This window comes from Mustela lutreola, chromosome 3, assembly GCF_030435805.1.
Source record: "Mustela lutreola isolate mMusLut2 chromosome 3, mMusLut2.pri, whole genome shotgun sequence".
Lineage (NCBI taxonomy): Eukaryota > Metazoa > Chordata > Mammalia > Carnivora > Mustelidae > Mustela > Mustela lutreola.
This window is the reverse complement of record NC_081292.1, coordinates 166,342,792-166,363,040: the sequence shown is the minus strand read 5'-3', so window position 1 is coordinate 166,363,040 and position 20,249 is coordinate 166,342,792. Positions and strand designations below refer to the sequence as shown.

Below are 20,249 nucleotides of genomic sequence, written 5' to 3'. Positions count from 1 at the left end.
CTACATCAAAAAAAAAAAAGTGAGATGTATATATATATATATATACATATACATTCTATACACACATATATGTGTGTATAGAAATTCCCAACGAAAGGGAACAATTCCTTTAAAGACACAACTTGCCAAAGTTCTCCCAAGAAGAACTAGGCAACCTAAATAAGTCTACATTGACTACAGAAATTGAATTTATCATCAATTGAATTCTTTGGATTCTACAAAGAAAAGCACAGGCCTAGGTAACTTCATGGACACATATTACAAACATTTAAGGAAGAAGACACAAATTTACACAATCTCTTCTAGAAGACACTTCCCAACCCTTCCGATGTGGTCAGTGTTGCTATGTACCCAAACCACAGGAAGGTATTATGAAGGAAAAAAATAAACAGACCAATAAAGCACATTAGTTACAAAAATTCTTAACAAAATACTAACAACTTACATCCAGGTATATACAGAAAGGACAATATATCATGTGTAAGGACAGTTTACCCCAGAGACGCTGGCGGGTCCAGCATTTAAAGATCAATTAATGGAAAATAGATAAGTAATAATAGAAATCAATTAATGTAATTTGCAATACCAGAAGAGTAAAGAGAGAAAACAGTACCATTACCATCAACTCAAACAGGGAAAGAACATCTGGCAGAATTCAATACTTATGCCTCGTAGACACTCTTAGAAAGCTAAAAACAGAAGAGAGCTTCCTCAACCTGGTGAGGACCTTCCATGAAACACCTCTACCTAACGTCTTACTCCACGGCAAAAAGCTGAATGCTTCCCCCTGCAGTTGGTGAAAAGGGAAGTTTTCCACCCACTGTTTTTTCTGCATTGTGCTGAAGGTCCTTCTAGGGCAATAAGCATGGAAAAGTGACAAAAGGCACATAGATATCTCAATGTGGCTTTAATTTGAATCTCCCTGATGACTAGTGATGATGACCATTTTTTCATGTGTCTCATTGCCATTTGTATGTCTTCATTGGAGAAGTGTCTGTTCATATCTTCTGCCCATTTTTTGATATGACTATCTGTTTTGTGTGTGTTGAGTTTGAGGAGTTCTTTATAGATCCTGGATATCAACCTTTTGTCTGTACTGTCATTTGCAAATATCTTATCCCATTCCATGGGTTGCCTCTTTGTTTTCTTGACTGTTTCCTTTGCTATGCAGAAGCTTTTGATTTTGATGAAGTCCCAAAAGTTTATTTTGGCTTTTGTTTCCTTTGCCTTTGGAGACATATCTTGAAAGAAGTTGCTGTGGCTGATATCGCATTGAGATATCACCTTACACAAGTTAGAATGGCCAAAATTAACAAGACAGGAAACAACATGTGTTGGAGGGGATGTGGAGAAAGAGGAACCCTCTTACACTGTTGGTGGGAATGCAAGTTGGTGCAGCCACTTTGGAGAACAGTGTGGAGATTCCTCAAGAAATTAAAAATAGAGCTTCCCTATGAGCCTGCAATTGCACTACTGGGTATTTCCCCCAAAGATACAGATGGAGTGAAAAGAAGGGCCATCTCTACCCCAATATTTATAGCAGCAATGGCCCCGGTCGCCAAACTGTGGAAAAAACCAAGATGCCCTTCAATGGATGAATGGATAAGGAAGATGTGGTCCATATACACTATGGAGTATTATGCCTCCATCAGAAAGGATGAATACCCAACTTTTGTAGCAACATGGACGGCACTGGAAAAGATTATGCTGAGTGAAATAAGTCAAGCAGAGAGAGTCAATTATCATATGGTTTCACTTATTTATGGAGCATAACAAATAGCATGGAGGACAAGGGGAGATGGAGAGGAGAAGGGAGTTTGGGGAAATTGGAAGGGGAGGTGAACCATGAGAGACTATGGACTCTGAAGAACAATCTGAGGGGCTTGAAGCGGCGGGGGGTAGGAGGTTGGGGGAACCAGGTGGTGGGTATTAGAGAGGGCACGGATTGCATGGAGCACTGGGTGTGGTGCAAAAATAGTGAATTCTGTTATGCTAAAAAAAAAAAAAGAAAGGCACATAGATAAGAAAGAAAGTGTGAGAACTGTATTTACAAATAGCATGGCTGTCGATGTAGGAACCCCCAAAGAATTTACACGTGAAAGCTCCAAGAACAATCAGTGAGTTTAACGTGGCCATAAGATGCAAAGTCAGTGTATCAAAATTAATTCCACATCTATATACTATCAATGAACAATGGAGAAACAAGAAAACTTAAAAGTTCTAAATAGTACGGTACAATAGTACTGAACCAAAACACAGAACAGAAATAAGTGCATGGGTATAAATCTACCAACACATGGGCGGGATCCATATGGTGAAAAGTACAAAACACTGACGAAAAAATAAAATAAGACTTAAATAACAGCAGATACACCAAGTTCATGTATTCAAAGATTCCATATTGTTAATATCTCCCTAAACTGAGTTGCAGATTCAACGTAATCCCACTCAAAATAGCGGTGGGCATTTTGGGGGGTAGGAATTCAGATTCTACAGTTTATGTGTAAATGGAAAGGACCTGAAATAACCAGGACAATTCTGAAATTGAGAACAGCATTGGAGGACTCCTACTGTCTTACCCCAAGACCTACTGTAAAATGACGGAAACCAAGACAGTGTGTTATTAATGTAAAGAAAGACATATATATTCATGGAACAGAATAGAGAGTCTAGAAATAGTCTCACACACATATGCTCAATTTATTTTTGACAACTTTGCAAAGAAACCTCAACAGGGAAAGAATAGTTTTTTTAGTAGTTGGTGCTAGAACAACTAGACATCAATATGAAATATATAAATTTAACTGTTACCTCACAATGTGCATAAAAAGAACCTAGACATGAATCACAGCAGGGAATACCAGAATAATGCCAATAATAAAAATTCTAGGAGAATATACAGAAGACCTTTTTGACATTATGTCAGGCAAAGATTTCTCAGCTGTGATACAAAAAGTACAAACCATAAAAAGGATAACAAATTTGACTTTATCAAAATTGAATGCTTTGGCTCTTTGAAAGACTGCTACAAAAATGAAATGGCTGTCTGAAAGTTGGGAGATAAAATATTTGCAATATAAAATTAAACAAAGGACAAATATCCAGCATTGATGGCAAAAAATAAACTTATGATTTAATAATGAGACAAATGACCCCGTGGAAAATGAGCAAAATATTAGAAAGGATGCGTGATCCAAGGAGACATACAGATGGCAAACAAGTACATTGGAAGACATTCCTCAAGTCTGGGAATGCTTAAAATGCTGAAGGCTAGGGAGGAGCTCAGAGAGCTATGGGGATTTAAAGCCAAGGGACAAGGAGCTAGTGTGAGGGCACCCCAGTGACCAGGGAGGGAACAATGGAAGGAATCACAGAAGCAACGGTAGTATTAGATTATAACCCACAGTGTCAAATAAATACCCTTCAGTCAGTACGAATATGCACAAACAGTTGAATACATAAATGAGGGAGAAGGAGCGGCTCTTCCTCACAGTGGAATTCTAATTAATATACGTACAGGACATAAAGGCAAGAGAAAATCACTATTCTGCAAACCATATGCTAACAATTGTTGCAGGCAAGAATCATGAGAGGTTGCTCGTTACTGAATCAAAACATGGATGAAAAATGGGATTGTGCCTCATCTCCAAGCATCTCCCCACAAGATAGTTACCGGTTTGCAAGGAATAGATTCCTTACAGAGGAAAAGTGACTCGACCGTGTAGAGAGGGGGCGGGTGCCACTGGACTGAGGAATCAGATCAGTGCCATCCATCACTTCTGCGGTATTCTGGCCCCAAATGCACAAGCTCAATCTATTCCTAAAGAAACTTCAGAAGGACTCAAATTGAGGGCCATTCTTTAAAATAACTGACCAGAACTTGTCAAAAGTCTTGAAGTCAGGAAAGAGGAACTGTCACAGATTGGAGAAAATCAAGACAATCTGACAGCCAAGTGCCACGTGGTAGGTAGCGGGACAAGATCCTGGATGAGAAGAAGAAAATTAGCGGGAAAACAGGGGAAACTTGATTGGTCTCTAGATTGGTGAGGTCCTAGTTTGTATTAAGGCTCATTTCCTGCTCTCCACAGTCATACTATGGTTCCGTAAGGTTAGAGGAAACTTGGATATGGAAGGCCTCGGAGACTCTGAACTTTCGCAGCTTTTACGTGAATCCACAATTACTTCAAATTTGGCATGCAGAATGACAGCTGGTAAGAAAAAAATGCCAATTTCACCAGATCATGTAAAGATAAATTAAATCTACAGTGAGATAGTGTGAGAATGTCTCAAATTAATGAGACTGACCACAGCCAGCCCTGGCTGGTGAAGCTGCGGTGGAGGGATGGGCTTTGTTTTTCATGTTCTTATTGAGTTGAAACATGAGCAGGTAATTAATATCTACTTCTGAGCAAATGTTTCCAGAGGGGATTAGTGTTTGAATTGGTGGAGTCAGACATCAGATGGCATTTCCCCCTGTGGGTGGGCCTCCTCCACTCTGCTGAGCACCTGAACAGAACAGAAAGGTGGAGGACGGAGGAGTTCACACCTGGTTGCCGCCTGTCTTCACACTCAGACTCAAACCACACCACCAGCTTTCCTGGGGACCCCACGTGCAGAGGGAAGCCTTCATCACCACCTTAGCCAACATCTCCTAATAAATACCTTCATGCTTGTGGGTCAGTGTTCTGTTGCTCTGGAGATCCCTGACATGCAACATGCATTATGCCCTTGTAGGATTCCTGCATTCCCTGTGTTGCAAGCCATTTCTGCCACCCAATCCCAGAATATTTTTATCACCCCAGTGGAAACCCTATGCCCATGAAACAGTCATTTCCTCTTCCTCCCTGTTCTAAAGTTTCCTAAAATCTAAAGGGATTCCTTTAATCAGTAGGACACATAGACAGAAATGACTGTCATGAAGGAAGAAGTCTTCACATTCACAAGAGCTAGAAACAGGAGGCAGGGCACTTCCCCTGCAGGGTGGGGGGAGCCCCAGGCTCAGCTAGGAGGGGAAGCTGTGGGCAAGAGCCTTTATAGTGGTTTTTGCAGGAAAGGCAAGGCAAGGCAAGGTGGGGTCAGCCGGTGGAGCGGGTTTCACCCTTCAGTATGCTCTGGATTATCGAGGTGGTTCCCTGCTGGTCGACGGCAGAGAGCAAGGGAGTCTGATAAGAGGAACTGGGTCTGGGAGAGCACTCAGGTGTTTGGTTTGCTACAAAGGTATACCCTCAGGCATGGTGTTTGCTATCTTTAGGAATTAGCTCACTCTGGGAGGCGCAATCCTCTGTGTCCCCAAGGTCCCAAGATGTCAAAGCATCATAAAGTTCACAAAATAAAAAACATCATTAATATACCCACTCCTCCCAAGCCTGGACAACCACTAATCTTCTTTCCGTCTCTATGGATTTGCCTCTTCTGGGCATTTCATATAAATGGAACCATGCAGTATGTAATCTTTTAGCATGATGTTTTCAAGGCCCATCCTTGCTGTAATGTGGGTCACAATTCCCTCTATGAATGAATAATATCTCTTGCATGGTTATCCCACACTTCATTTATCCCACCGCCCACCCACGGACATTTTTCCATATTTGGGCAATCGTGAACAATGCTGCTATGAACATTTGTGTACAAGTTCTTGTCTGAACACCTGTTTTCGGTTCTTCTAGGGGATAGGCTTAAAGGTAGAATTGTTGGGTCTTACAGTCATTCTATGTTTAACCTCTTGAGGAGTCACCAAACTGTCCTTCAGGGTACCTGCGTCACCCTACATTCCCACCAGCAAAGCATGAGCGTTCCGGTGTCTCCACATCTTTGTCAACACTTATTATGCTCCATTTTCTGACTGTGGCCACTCCCAGCTGAACTTCTATATGTCACTGGTGGGACCCGACAAACGATCCAGTCCTTTGGGGTCATTTGGATCATTTGGTCATTTCTCCCAAAGTTAAGCATACATGTACACGGAACCCTGCAATCTCTCCTAGAAATTTAGCTGAGACAGAAGAAAAGTGTTTCAACAACAATTGGAGAGAAACATTGTTCAAAATCACCAAAACCCAGAAAAAGCTTGAAGGTCCTTTAGCCAGTGGCTGGATAAAGAAATTGTGGGGTTCTCAGTGATAAAAAGGAACAAGTGTTGGTACATGGAACAATGTGGATGAATCCTAAAACCATTAGCTTAAGTGTAAAAAGCCAGATGCCAAAGGCTATGATATGTTCTATGTGATTTTGTTTTTATGACTTTCTGCAAAAAGCAAAACAGAAATGTAAATTAGATCAGTGGTTGTTAGCTGGTGGGTAGGGGGATGCGAATGACTACAAAGGGCACTGAGGAACTTTCTAGAATGAGAGAAATGTTCTTGATTGTGAAGGTGGATCTACATTTTCCCAAAGGTATCTAATTTTAAACTTTATTAAAATGGGTACATTTTATTGTAGGTATGTTATGCCTTGAAGAAAAAACACAGTTGATTCAGTGAGACCCAATTCTCTATCCCATACTTGAAACAGATTCACTTTCCTGCTTCAGTTTATGGAATATCTTGGCTGGTTGGCCAAGGGTCTCTGTGTCTCAGGACATTCAGTAAGGGAGTTAGAGGAAGTCCTGATCATAAGGGAAGACAGGTGTGGGTTTTTGTTTGTGTTTTACTACAGGTTCCCACCTCCTCAATTTCTCTGGCTCCTTCCCCTTCTCCCCTTTCCTCCTTCTTGAGCTGACCATTTTCCTGAAATTTGAACATTAAAACAAATCTTTGAAGACCCCCACTTCTTCTTGCATTGTTACTGATGAAATACAGAATATTACTTGTGGGGTTTTCCTTGAAGAAAATACAGTCGTCCAGATTCCTTATCCAAATAATTATAAACATGGAAAAATCAGTGCAATCATTTTACTTCTCTTTAAATGGCAATTAAATGGCAATCCTCCACAGACCCCAAGTATGAGTGATTATGGCATAACTTGCTCACTCATGAGCTAGCAGGGCAAGGTAGAGGACCAACAGCAGTCATAGCTGGAAAGATAGAACACATTTTACATATGAAATATTCCTGTCTGGCTCAGGCATATAAAGAGACACTTTCATCCTTTAATACTGGTGTTCATTAATTCTCCCTCAAGGGGAAAAAAAAATTGGTCAAACAAATAAAATAAAGCTAGCTAGTTTCACTTTGTTTTCAGAGTTTGGATAATATCTTCTGGGAGGTTAGGCCTGAGAGCATTTTTGAAGAGGTGGAAGGAAAAGTCATCAGGGCCAGAGAGGAAAGACAGGATTATAGGGAGAGGCCGGGGGTAGGCATGCCTCACACCCCTGACATGATTCTAGTGCCTTCCATTTTTCTCCATGAGGAGGAAACTATGCACTTCCTGGCTTGTTATTCGCCTTTGTTGGTAGAAGATAAAGAAATAAAGGAGGAAAATAGAGTCAAGTGAAATAAGTAAAAGCCTTTTAAGAAATGTGTAGCCTAAGAGAAATTATGTCTCATCTCATATCCCCACGTAAACACGCACCCCCCCCCCCACACACACGCATTTTCTTCTTTAAACAAGGACATTCAGTTGCTCTCTGCCCTGATCACTTGGGAGAGCTCTGCACCCCTGCTCCCCACTGCTCTAGTGACCGCCACAAAAGAGAAACTTGCCACACACCCAGAAGTGGTTTCCCCGCAGGACTGCTTCGAGGTGTTTTAATATTTAAGATATCATCTGAGCTTTAACACAAAATTTTGATTCCAGGTTTATTCCTTCAAATATTGAAGGTCAAACCTATGTGTTTATTTTAGGTAAGCATTCAGGAACCTAAGTCGAAATTTCAACTAAGGAGTTGAAAGTCTTCTGAAGAACATTTTAAAACATTTATATAGTCTTAATTTAAGATCTGCTAGAGCTCAAAAGTGTCATGTGGCAGACAGACCATAATTTCTAATTATAAAGTATTGGGAACGATAAATTCACATGACCTTTGCAAGAAAGTTTATGACCAGGTCACAACGGGGCAGGGACTTTATGAGGGGTTGGGGCCTGTGTGGTCACCAAAGGCTCCCCTGCACATTACTTAGACAGATTAAAGAGAATCGCACTCCCCATGCCTTGGCAGCATCCCCTACCCTTTCTAAAACGCCACTGAACGTCCAAGTGTGACATGAAGCTTAAGTTCCCAGACAGGGATTTTAGTTGCAGAAAAGAGAACCTAGACATTGTTACATTAAGGAAACCTTAGGGGTCATTCACCCAACTCATTTTTTTCACAAGAGGGGAAAGCGAGTCCCACGGAGGGAAAGGGGTGTCATCCCCTAATCATTGACAGAACACAGAATCCTAACTCATCACCATCCTGCCCTGTTTCTGTCCTTCTGCACAGCCTGGTTGGGGTTGGCTTATAACTTTTTTTTCCTTATATGATAAAGCAGTATTTAAATGGCATGGGTTCCCATTCTCAGCTAGTCTATCTCGAAGTAGAAACATAATTATATACGGCAGGAGGAGAAATGGGTGTATGTCACCTCCCTAGTTAATTCCAAGCCTAACTTTGGGGGATTCACTGTCACACTGAGAAAAATAAAATCCTGCATCTTCTCCCTCTTAAATCCCCCAGCCCCGTCTCCACCTCATCTCAGTACTGACATTCCTTGGTTCCCTGGTTCCCTGGTTCCCTGGTTCCCTGGTTCCCTAGTTCTGTGGCTCCCTGGTTCTATGGTTCTTTCATTCTCCCTAGTTCTCCAATTCCCTAGTTCTGTGATTTCCTAGTTCCATGGTTCCCTGGTTCTGTGGGTCCTTAGTACCCTGGTCCCACGGTTCTGTGGCTCCTTGGTTCTATGTTTCCATGATTCTTTATTTCCCTGATTCCTTGGTTCCTTAGTTCCCTGGTTCCCTAGTACAGTGGTTCCTTGCTTCTGTGATTCCCTGGTTCTGTAGATCCCTAGTTCTGTGGTTCCTTGTTTCCCTAGTTCCCTAGTTCTATGGTTTCTTGGTTCTGTGGTTCCTTTGTTTCTTGGTTCCCTGGTTCTGTGGTTGCTTGGTTCTGTGGTTCCCTGGTTCTGTGGTTCCCTGGTTCTGTGGTTCCCTGGTTCTGTGGTTCCCTGGTTCTGTGGTTGCTTGGTTCTGTGGTTCCCTGGTTCTGTGGTTCCCTGGTTCTGTGGTTGCTTGGTTCTGTGGTTCCCTGGTTCTGTGGTTGCTTGGTTCTGTGGTTCCCTGGTTCTGTGGTTGCTTGGTTCTGTGGTTCCCTGGTTCTGTGGTTCCCTGGTTCTGTGGTTCCTTGGTTCTCCCTTGTTCCCCAGTTCCCTAGTTCCCTGATTTCCTAGTTCCCTGGTTCCCTGGTTCTAAGGCTCCTTGGTTCCAAGGCTCTGTGTCTCCTTGGTTCCCTAGTTCCCTAGTTCTGTGGTCCCCTAGTTCCATGGTTCTGTGTTTCCTTGGTTCCTCAGTTCCTTGGTAGGTTTCTGCAATAGGCTCCTAGTTGGCTGTCCTTTTTAAACTGCTCTCAAAGTCAGAGTCAGTCGTCACCTCTTTCCTCAGAACTCTCCTTTGGTTCCCATTGCCTCCTTGAGGACATCTGAACTCAGTAACTTGTCCTATAAGACCCTTGAGAGTCTGGCCTCAACCTTCCTCTGTGGTACCTCCACACACCACAGCAGGCACTCCTGGCTCATCTGGCATATCTTCCAGTGGGAACCACCCCCCCTCTCCAGGGCCCGAGCTTGCCCTTCCGGTCACACCCATCGTGAGAGCAACCATGTAACCCAGCTGGTTGAATAGGGCTCTTGGGCCCAGGACACAAAGAAAAGTCTAGCCAGTCAGGGTCCTATGCCTGATGTCTCTGCTGGAGCTGGAGGAGAGGACTCCGTTTAATCAGCATTGCTCTCCCTGGTGGATACGACCCTGCAGTGCCTGTCACCTTCAGGCACAAAGGGCGTCCTTGTACAGAGAGAGTAAGCTTCACACGCAGAGGGAAGTAGAGCTGAAGGATGGAGAAGGAGAAAAGAGACACAACAAACTCTTGAAACTCTTGGATCCAACTAAGCCTGAAGCTAGCCTAAGCCTGAGCTTCCTAAGTAGTGAACAAACAGATTCCTTTTTTTCTTTTCTTTTCTTTTTTTTTTGGGGGGGGGTCAAGCAGGTTTGGGTGTATTTTTGTCACCTGCAGCTCAGAGAGTGCTGGCCACTGAGCGCTGGAGCTCCCAGCCACAGGGATGTCCCTGCTGCAGGGACACCATTGCATGTCACCCTTGTGGGTCTTGACACATTTTCCTCTCTTTGTCTGAATGCTCTTCTCTCTCTGATGGTAAATTTACTCCTCTTCGCCGATGTGTTTCCCAACGCCTCACACCTACCAGCCTCTGTCCCCAGGCTTCTCCGCAGTCTGGCTTATACTCTTCCATATCCCTCGAGTGGCCCCACTATGGAGTATCTGTTTATGTGTCTCCTACTCTACTCCACTCCCTAGCCCTGTATTAGACACACAGGGATAATTAATTAAAAAGCTCTGTATTACCCATCTCCCATCTTCAGTTACTTTCTCCCCACAGTGCACAATGTGCACCCTTACTAGGGTAGACCCAGACTAGGAGACCAGGCCAGGAGAGGGTAGGGTAGACCCAGACCTGGTAGACCAGGCCAGGAGGGACAACCATCAAGAGCCCCGTTCCCTTTCCTGCCATCAGCCAATAGCATCTGCTGCTCTCCATTTGAACATGTGACGATTGACGAGCAGAGGCTGGAGGTGGGGGCTGGGAGAGGAGAGGAGAGGGCAGAAGATGTGAGCAACAAATTTGAAGATTAGAAACGAACAGGGTGGGGCAGCAAGAACTTAAACTATTTGAGCGAACTTCTATTCAAAATATATTAAACAATGGAAATGAGGTTTCCATTTGGGAGATCAGGACTTGCATATATGTGTTGAAATTCTTGCAGGGGCCTTGGGGGGGCGGGGGCAAAAGCATGCCTTTCTGACTCATGAATAGAAGTTAAGCTCAATTAAATCCAGCCACCACTAGGGCAGCGTCGGATGATAACCTTGCAATCCGGGCAGTTGTGAGGTTCCTGGTGGAGGAGGACAGGGAGACACGGTTGTGGGGACCCAGCACCCTTGGGCACACGAGTGCCTGTCAGTGAACTAGAAGCTTCCTAGGTCACTAGGTGGGGTTTCACTTCCCCACTTCACTGGGTGTCCTACCCTGAGGGATCAGCAGGGAACAGTGACCCACCAGAGCTGCAGAGACGGAGGGGGGCACAGGGCATCCTGGCCACTGAGTCCCCCCGGAGCCCTGCGAGGTACGCAGGAAGAGGGCTGAGCTGCCTCCCGCTCTCTGTACTTGCATTCAGCTTCTAAACACTGATCTCCAGCAATTTCCAACTGAAAATGATGGCTGGCAAGTATGCGTTTATTTCTGCTCTCTCTTAAATCCACTGAAACTGGGCTAAAAGAATGGGAAAGGCAAAAACCCAGATCTCAGAGGAGATCTCAGGAGAGCAGTTCACAGTGGCATACTTGGGCAGGTGGAAGGAGGCTGGAGGCGTGGCATCTGACTCAGTGGACAGTGGAGGACTGGAGGCGGGAGCACAGGTCAGGGACATGGCCAGGACAGCAAGCTGGCGGAGTCCCATGCAGAAGTACCCCACCTCTCAGCCAATGTCAAGAGCAGATGTATGCCTGGATCCCCTCCCGCATTGCTAAGAGGCCTGGTGCAGATGGGGGTATCAGACAGTGCTGAGACGAGAGGAAATGGGAAAGCCTGTACTGAAAACAGGGAAAGTGTGGAAATCCACATTCTGAATGGTGAGAGCTCCTTTTAGGCCTCTTCCCTCTCTGGGTTCCAGGACTCTGGAACCCAGGCTGATGTTCCAGAGCAGGAGGTCAAAAACTCTTCTCTGGAGATGGGGCCAGTCACAAAGAAAACACCGGCAAACAGTGGGGGTCCCCCCAAATATGACCAGGGCCCCAACTGATCATCCTAAAGTAAGTCTGCGAGCAACAAGAGGTCCTCTTACCAGCGTATACACACACACATGCACACACATACACACAACTACTCAGATCTTACCTACATGCACATACACACACACACATCCACAATACTGGTATACACACACACACACACATCTCTGCACACACAGAGCTGCCAATCAACTTTTTAATGTCAAACTCTTGAATCTGGGCTTGGCTGTGTGATTTGCATTAGCTCAGGGGAGATCAGCAAATTCCCTCCAGGCAAAGGCTTGAGAGCACTGTGGTCAGAGACCTGAGTCCACAGCGAGAAGGAGCCTGCTGGATGGAGAAGTCACATGGAGGAGGGCTGAGGCGTGCTCCCTGAGAGCCTCCCTACCAGATCTGTTACTGAGGCCGTCTTAAGCTAGAGCTGCAAGGGAGGAGTGACAGAAACCCACCCAGCCCAACACCGCACAATCTGTCAGCCTGCTTGATTGGGAGAAGACGAAACGGGAGGTGTTTTACATTGCTAAGACTGTGAGCCATTAGGGGACAACAGGAATGAAACCAATGTGCAGCCTTCGAGAAGGTCAACCCTGTGGTTGTCCCAGGGCAATTTCAGGTAGGCTCCTGCATGAGTCCCTGCACCATGGGAGGAGGGACTACCAGCAGCCCGAGTGATGCGGGGATGGTGGGGAGAGTGACCCAAAGCCCCAGGACAGGGGGTCAGATCAGTGACAGGGCATTCTGATTGCCAGCCTGGACAGCCTTCCAGAACATGGTTAAGACAAGCTTTTACAAAAAATGAAATGAGCCCTTTGGGGGTTCTGAGAACAGGAGAGCCAGACTTGATTGCACCCGCATGGCACCATTTAACTTGTCCGAGTACTATGTGCTGGATTTCCTGGGACTGGCTGCCAAGCCCAGCGGCCGGTGATGTGGTCGGAATCCCTCATGTTAGTTAGCACGGATGAGGTCTGCAGAATGGTGACGTAATCCCACCAGTCCGCCCTCATTTCTATCTGGAGTCCATCTGGGGAACAGGACATTTCCTCAACTCTTCTGTTACTTTGAAGTATAATTTGGTAAGAAAGACTGGTTCTGTGCTTGACTCTTTCCCTTTACTTACCAATTTTCAGAATCAAGACTCAATTTCCCATCAGCAGCCTAAGACAACCAGGAAGTTTTTATTCAATTAACATTAGAAACTCATGGACTTTTACCATCTGATGTGTTTCCATCCATTGTAGTTTCATTCTGGTTGATGCTTACCTGGCACCCTCTCTGGCCCATGGAGGCATCTTTTAGAACATTCTAGAGTCTGGCTATGACTCATCAGGCTGCCGGCTGTTTTCTTGCTTTCTGACCCAGGAAGACGCTCCAGGCTTATCGTGTACATGTTTTCCCCGGACCTGAAGTCGGCCATTCTTTCCAGGAGAGAACACAATCCGAACCCTGGTGGTTCTCCTTGCCACTGCATCCATCAACATTTCTAGATCTTTCCAGGGGCCAGGGCCAGGGCCAGGAAATAACACTGCTTGAGAGAAAACACATCACGAGTTTAGACTGATATTTCCAACAAACTTAGAATGACCGGTCCTGCCTAATTTCTTTTCTTTCATATTTGTATCTCTTTTCTTTGGGGCTAGAAATCTTGATTCTTGAAGACAGAGACATAATAACTGACTGGCCTTAGCTCACAGTTTCAGAATGACAACAGCAACATTGTTACTAGAAACATGAATGTTGAGAACCTCTAATTTTTTTTTTCAGTTCCCTTTGCCTTCCCAGTATGCAGAGTCCAATTACAGTGTTTATGGCTCTCTCCAGTGATTCCTGTGTGCTAGGCAGGCCATGGAAATGATACAAAATTAGGCACATTGTCCCATTCTGCTTTTGACTTTTAGGTTTTTTTTTTAATTTAATTTTTAAATAGCTACGGAAAACATTTGTATGATTCCAAAGTCAAATCTATAAAACAAAGTTTATGCAGAAGAGCCTGGCTTGTGTCCCAGACCCCTACACCCTGTTCTCTCTCTCCCACCATATTTATGCCACGGTTGTTCTTCCCACTGTTGTTTTAACTGAAATTTGGTACATATTCCAAGTTAAAAAGCATCGTAATGTGAGTTTGTTGCAAGAGCAACTTCGATGTCATCTTAAAGGCATCGAAGTGTGTCAAAGGCCAGTGCTCATCCACACTGCAAGGGAATGGCGTTAGTGATGTCAAGAAGATGCACTCCCCGAGGAGAGCCCTAGGGTGCACCCTCTGGACCCCAGTCCAGAAGTGGGGTCTTAGGTGGGGTTCCTTTGTAGAGAACAGCCCACACTGTTCACTGCACTCAGGAAGCAACTTATTAGACGACAGGATAAAATTTCCTAGAGCTGAGTAAACAGGCTCCAGGCAGAGCTCACTTCCAGAAAGTACGGCAGCCCTCGAGCTCCTGCCTTGCTTGCTGTACCAGGAACACAGCAGTTCCAGAAGCATCCTGGAATGGAGAAGCTGCTGCCGTGCCTGCTTGCAAAACTGGTACTCTTGCCCTAACTCTACAGACATCCAGGGACCATGGACTGTGCTGCCCAGCCAAACCAAAGACATCCCCCAGCCCCAGACTAAAGGACAGGGCAGAGTGGATGGCCCCCTTTCCCTACACAGCCCCTGAGAGTGGTCTTATCCACCAGGGCTGCCACAGTCTGAGAAAGGTCATCCTGGCTTTACAGTTCCAGAAGGAACAGAAAAAAGATGGGAAGGAGTGTGGACACCCACCCACCCATGCACAGAGAGGAACTGTTTTGCAAATATTAGGTGTTCAATGGTAGAACCGTTACCATGAAGGCTTGTCATATGCCCTCCTGAGCAATTTTTCAGGGGGAAAATTTGAAGGGCATTTTTTTGAGGAGACTCTTGCATGTGTATGAGATGTGTAGCTCAAACACTGGATTCCAGCCTTTTGTCTGTATGCCTTTACCCTGCCTGTGTTAGTGCTGTAATTTAGGCAAATGATGGGTTTTTAGACCTGACTTCCAGAAAGTGTTCTGCTGTCCATCATCAGTAGGAAAGACAAAACTGGGGTGGGTGTATGGTGTGTGTGTGTGTGTGCAGCAGGCCCTCAGGCAGGAGGGGCACCTCCCCTCCAGCTTCTAGGAGGGAGACGTTCCCTGACTGCACTCATTTAAGCTGGGCCAAAACGGGGTCCGGGTCTTCAGACTCTCCACGCTAAAGGACACACTGAGTTGGTAAAAGAGCAGCAAATCGCTGCTGTCCGGCGGCGAGCCAGACGCGGCGTCCGGGCCCAGTCTGGAAGGGAGCAGGCCCTTCCAACGGAGGAAGGCCAGGAAAGGCTGCGACCCAGGCCGGCAGGACGGCAGGGAAGCAGGCTTCCCTCGGGGTCTCCATCCTTCCTTACATTTATTTTCGTAGTTTGGAGAAAGCTGTAGGGAGCGGGATAAACCCCAAGCCTTCTCAGAGCAGGGGAAGAGGCGGTTGGGCGGGGTGGGGCTGGGCGCGGTGACTCGGCAGGACCCTTTAGTCACAGGATCTTGAAGCCCGCGGGTGGGTTAGAAACTGCAAACAGCGTTGTTACGTGGCCACCTCCGTGTGAGGGCCTGTTCTTCCCAGACCTCTGCTCGGCTCGCTGCTGGGGCAATGTCCCCCTTGAGCAGCCGTGGCCGCCCACCACCGCCCGCGGGGTTCCTAACGCGGTGGTCGCGGCCCGCCTGGCTGCCGAGGAGCAGCGGAGGCCGAGCGCTCCGCGGGCCCCGAGTTCAACTTCAATAAAAGGACCCACCCGCCCTTGATCACGCGGCTTGCCTGACAGCCGGGCTCAGGCCCGGGCCTAATTGAGCCCGGGTCACCTGGGAATAGGTTCAAAGGCATCAAAGCCGTAAACCACCTCCAGGCCCCGAGCCAGAGCGGCCTGGCGAACAAAGAGCCCCCCCGAACCACTTCAAACGCGCCCGCGCTCGGCGTCCAGATGGCGCGGATCCGGGGTCCGCGGTGTCGCCTGCCGAGGCCAGGCCCCGGCTCCCGCCGCCCTGCGCCCTCCTGCCTGCAGGCGCCCAGCGCAGGGGCGGCTGTGCAGCTCCCCAGACTGCCCTCCGGGCCACTGGTGACTGGCGAAGCAGAGGAAGAACTCAGAGGCTGGGGCCTTGCACCGGGGGCCTGGCGGTTGCCCCCGCCCCGTACCCGGCATCCCAGGCAGGGCCAAGCAGGTGGGCGCTGTGGGCACCGGCGCTCCCGCAGAGGCTCGCTGTGGTGTTCAAGTTTGAAAGCACTTAGAAGCAAGGTCTGCAAAGGGCGTCGGTGCCGGGATCCCCAGAAAGCTGGGGTGAGAAAGGCCACCCAACACGAAGCCTGGGCAGAGACGGTGCATGTGCACTGATCCCTGCACCACGTGCGTGGGCAAAGGCATCTCGGAGGGCACTCAAGCGTCCGCACGCCTGTGGTCCGGTTGCCGGGACCCCCTGCCCGCGCGCGTCTTCCACCCCAGACTGAATGTGCGGGCCGCGGCTCGGACTCGCGGCGCTCCCGGGGGGCAGCCAAGGAGCGCAGAGGCCGGAGCACCCCCGGGGCTCCCCGCCTCTTCCTCACCTCCTGGGAGCGCATCTAGGGTAGGACTCGGCTCCCGCGCCCCTCGCGCCCCTCGCGCCCCTCGCGCCCCGGGGAGATCCCGCAGCCTGGCGGGGCCCGACCTCCACGTTAAGGAGCAGACAAAGCAGGTCGGTAATGCCCAGAGCGCCGGGCGGCCAGAGAGCGGTCGGATGCGGGCTGGGGGCTCCGGCGGCGCGCTAAGGCCGGGCCTCCGGGGTGCCCGCCGCGGCCAGGGCCGAAAGGGGAGGCAAAACTGAAAGTGCCGCGCCGGGGGGCGGGGGCGGCGGGCGAAGGCCCCAAAACTCGTCCAGCCCCCGGCCGCCGCGGCCAATCAGCGCGCCGCCCTCGCTCCTGACAACTATTTAGCAACCCAGCCCGGCTAGAGTTTCCAAAAAAGTTAGAATAACTTCCTCTCCCGGAGACCTCGGTTTTGCACAAGCCGGCCTTGAAATCAGAGCCTCTCGAGCAACTCGGAGAGCGTGTGCTCGGCGACCGCGGGCTTGGGCAGCGGCGCGCGCTCGGCGCCCGGCGCCCCTAGCCCCAAGCGCGCCGGGCGGGCGCCATGGAGGAGGGCTCCAGCTCGCCCGTGTCCCCCGTGGACAGCCTGGGCACCAGCGAGGAGGAGCTCGAGAGGCAGCCCAAGCGCTTCGGCCGGAAGCGGCGATACAGCAAGAAGTCGAGTGAAGATGGCAGCCCGACCCCAGGCAAGCGCGGCAAGAAGGGCAGCCCGAGCGCGCAGTCCTTCGAGGAGCTGCAGAGCCAGCGCATCCTGGCCAACGTGCGCGAGCGCCAGCGCACCCAGTCGCTCAACGAGGCCTTCGCCGCGCTGCGCAAGATCATCCCCACGCTGCCCTCGGACAAGCTCAGCAAGATCCAGACGCTCAAGCTGGCCGCCAGGTACATAGACTTCCTCTACCAGGTCCTGCAGAGCGACGAGATGGACAATAAGATGACCAGCTGCAGCTACGTGGCCCACGAGCGCCTCAGCTACGCCTTCTCCGTGTGGCGCATGGAGGGCGCGTGGTCCATGTCCGCCTCCCACTAGCGCCGCGCCACCCACGTCTGGACCCGAGTGCCAGGGTAGGTGCTGAGCGCGCGACCGGCGCCCTCCGCAGCTAGGGGCGGGCGGCCCGGCCAGCGCATCCCTCTTCGTGGAGGCCCTGCGGGCCGGGGCGGTGTGGTTGGGGTGCGTTTTTCCTCGCAGCAACAGAAGGGAGTCGGTTGGGAAGCTCTCGAGTCCCAGGGGCACCCTTGGGGCCTTTTGCAAGCTTCCCTGCTGGGTGTCAGTCCGGGAGCTGGGGAGAAGGGGGGGCGCACCGGTGACAGCGGTACTTGCTACCCTTGCTGCTTCTGTCGCTGGCGCCTGCGAGTGAGTGTCGGGAGAGTGGGCATCGGAAGAGCGGCCGGCAGCCCGCACGGGCAGAGAGGTGGAAAGCCACTGCCCTCGGCGCCCTCCAGAATCGAGGCCTCCCGCGAGGCTGCCCGAGCCGGGTTGTGCCCGGCTGCGGCTTCGCCCTCTTCCCGGGAAGCGCGTTCATGGTGCGGACACTCAGTTTTCGCGGAAAGCCGAGCGGTCCGCGCCCTGGTGAGTCTGGTGGGCACAAGAGAGCGGGCCGGCGGCCAGGTTTACCTTGGGGAGAGCGGGAGGACACGGCCCTGCGTTGGTGGCTCCGGAGCCACTGCAGCGGGAGAGCCTTGGCACGCCCTGCGCTGGGAGCGCGGGAGACAGGGCCCGGGCTGAGCCGCGGAGACCAGAGCGCCTAGGCCAGGAGCGCACCCCGGGTTCGGAAACCCTCTGCCCGCAGGCAGGTGGGCGGATCTCGGAGCTGGGAGCCTCTGGTTCCAGCCTTGAACCTGGAGGGTTTGGGAGTGGGGTCTGTCCGCGCCGCGTCCCGGCGCCCGGCCCCCGCAGGAGAGCGCGAGGGGTCCAGGCTGGGAAACAGGTTTGCGGGAACCGGAGGGAGTGCGGGCCAGGCCCTGCACGTGAGAAGGCGAAGGGGACACAGCTGCTGAGAGCATTTGGAAACTCTGGTTTGCTCTGGAAGAGCGCTCAGGGCGCCCTGCACCAGCTCCCTTTGACCAGCCACCTTGAAACTCCGTTTAGAGGAAATCTAACTCCCGAGGCGCCTTCCCTTCCAGAAGGCTCTTTGAGGCCGATGGGCATCTTCCTTCGGAGGGCTCTCTAGGGCAATGGGAAGGGGCAAGATAAGTTGTGGGCCAAGGGGGTGGTAAAGATCCTTACTACTTAGTGTGCTTTAGTTTTCTGCTCATCTTGCAGTGTTTTTATAAGTCTCTACTTCACACAGAAGGAATTTAGATTAATCCAGAGTGTGCCCCCACCCGTTCTCCCAAACGTATCTATTTCTTTTCTTTCTTTCTTTCTTTCTTTTTTAAAATACGGTTTTCTAATATCTGCAAATGTTTTTGCTGTGGTCACAAAAGGCTGATCTGGCACAGGTGAATCTTCTTTGTTAAGCTTTTATTTCTGTGCCTCTGAAAATTCTTTTGATGAAATTGCCCCCCCCCCTTAAGATAATGATCGCTTTTTAAAGAAAGATATTTTAGCAGAAATAACTTTTGGGAATCTTCTCCTGTCTTTGTCAAAAACAGATGGAAAGTATCGCAATCACGTATTTCTCTAAGAAAGAAAGTTTGGATTGGCTGAGTAGTAAAATGCTACAGGGGGATAATACATTAATTCTGGGTTTTGCTGCCTAAATTATGAGCTTCCATTAGTTAATTCCATTTACCCTTTATACCATGGATAGTTTACAGCACATCTGAAGGAAGGATAAACAAATGAGGGTTGTCATCTTTGTAAAACATACATGTATAGCTTTGTTTAAGGAAAATGTCAACAGAATTATCGTTAAGACTTCCCTCCAGAAAATTACTGAAAACAAATACCAGGAGATATGACCTTAATGCAAAATTTAGTAGGATCATTTAAAATTCATTTTAAAATCATTGCATTCCTCAAACTTAGAGAATCAGACCTAGATCACAAATAAAGATTATATAAAAATAAAAAGTGACACTTTATTTATTGTAAGTGATGAGAGTTTTTTGGGAAAAATCCTTAAAACATAACACAGCACATTTAGCTGGAGGAAAAAAATGGTCTATATGGTTGCCTATTTATTTTTTAATATATATTTGAATATAACTGATTAATTCCAGGAAGCCAGTTTCTTTAGGTAGAAAGATACCCACTCTCTGCAAGACGAGGAGAGAAATGGGGACATTTTTGATAACACCAATAATTCTGGACACACCTTGGCTTTACTTGTTTTTACTTTGCACATTGGGCAAACTATTTTTGTTTGTTTGTTTGTTGTGTTTTTAGCTTGTTTGTTTTTATCATATTACTGTCTGTGAATGTAAGTTACAATCATGATTGGTTTGATTTCCTGAAAATGTTGCTAAATGACATTTGCTATTTGTAATATTTTTAAAAAGTGTTAGTTATACATACCAGCAAAGAATTTCTAGAACTTTCAGTAAGTGTTGGGTGAGTTTAATGTTCTCAGTATACGAGATGTTTTCACATATATGAAAAAAGCTATGTCCAGATGAATAGCAATAACCACAAAGAACCTGAATTGTCCCTTGGTACAAAGAGAATCGCAGGAAATGGTGTTCGGCTGGTGGTAATATTTATCCTCACTTTCTTCCTTAGTCCTGTATTTAAGCATAAAAATATACAATAGATCAGGCGTCTTTGGACAGTCAGCTAG

At 48.2% G+C, this 20,249-nt stretch overlaps 1 protein-coding gene and 1 pseudogene across 1 annotated transcript in view; one reads left to right on the top strand and one right to left on the bottom strand.

Annotated features, from left to right (window-relative positions):
- Window positions 1-15,615: 15,615 nt before the first annotated feature.
- Window positions 15,616-16,527, bottom strand: LOC131827955 (uncharacterized; annotated as a pseudogene).
- Window positions 16,528-16,914: 387 nt separating this feature from the next.
- The window catches only part of TWIST2 (twist family bHLH transcription factor 2), a 50,204-nt gene continuing 46,869 nt past the window's right edge, over window positions 16,915-20,249 (top strand). The window contains exon 1 of the mRNA XM_059167535.1: window positions 16,915-17,592. Within this exon, the coding sequence (XP_059023518.1) occupies window positions 17,075-17,557 (483 nt within the window). The 5' untranslated portion in view covers window positions 16,915-17,074 and the 3' untranslated portion in view covers window positions 17,558-17,592. The remainder of the gene's footprint in view (window positions 17,593-20,249) is intronic.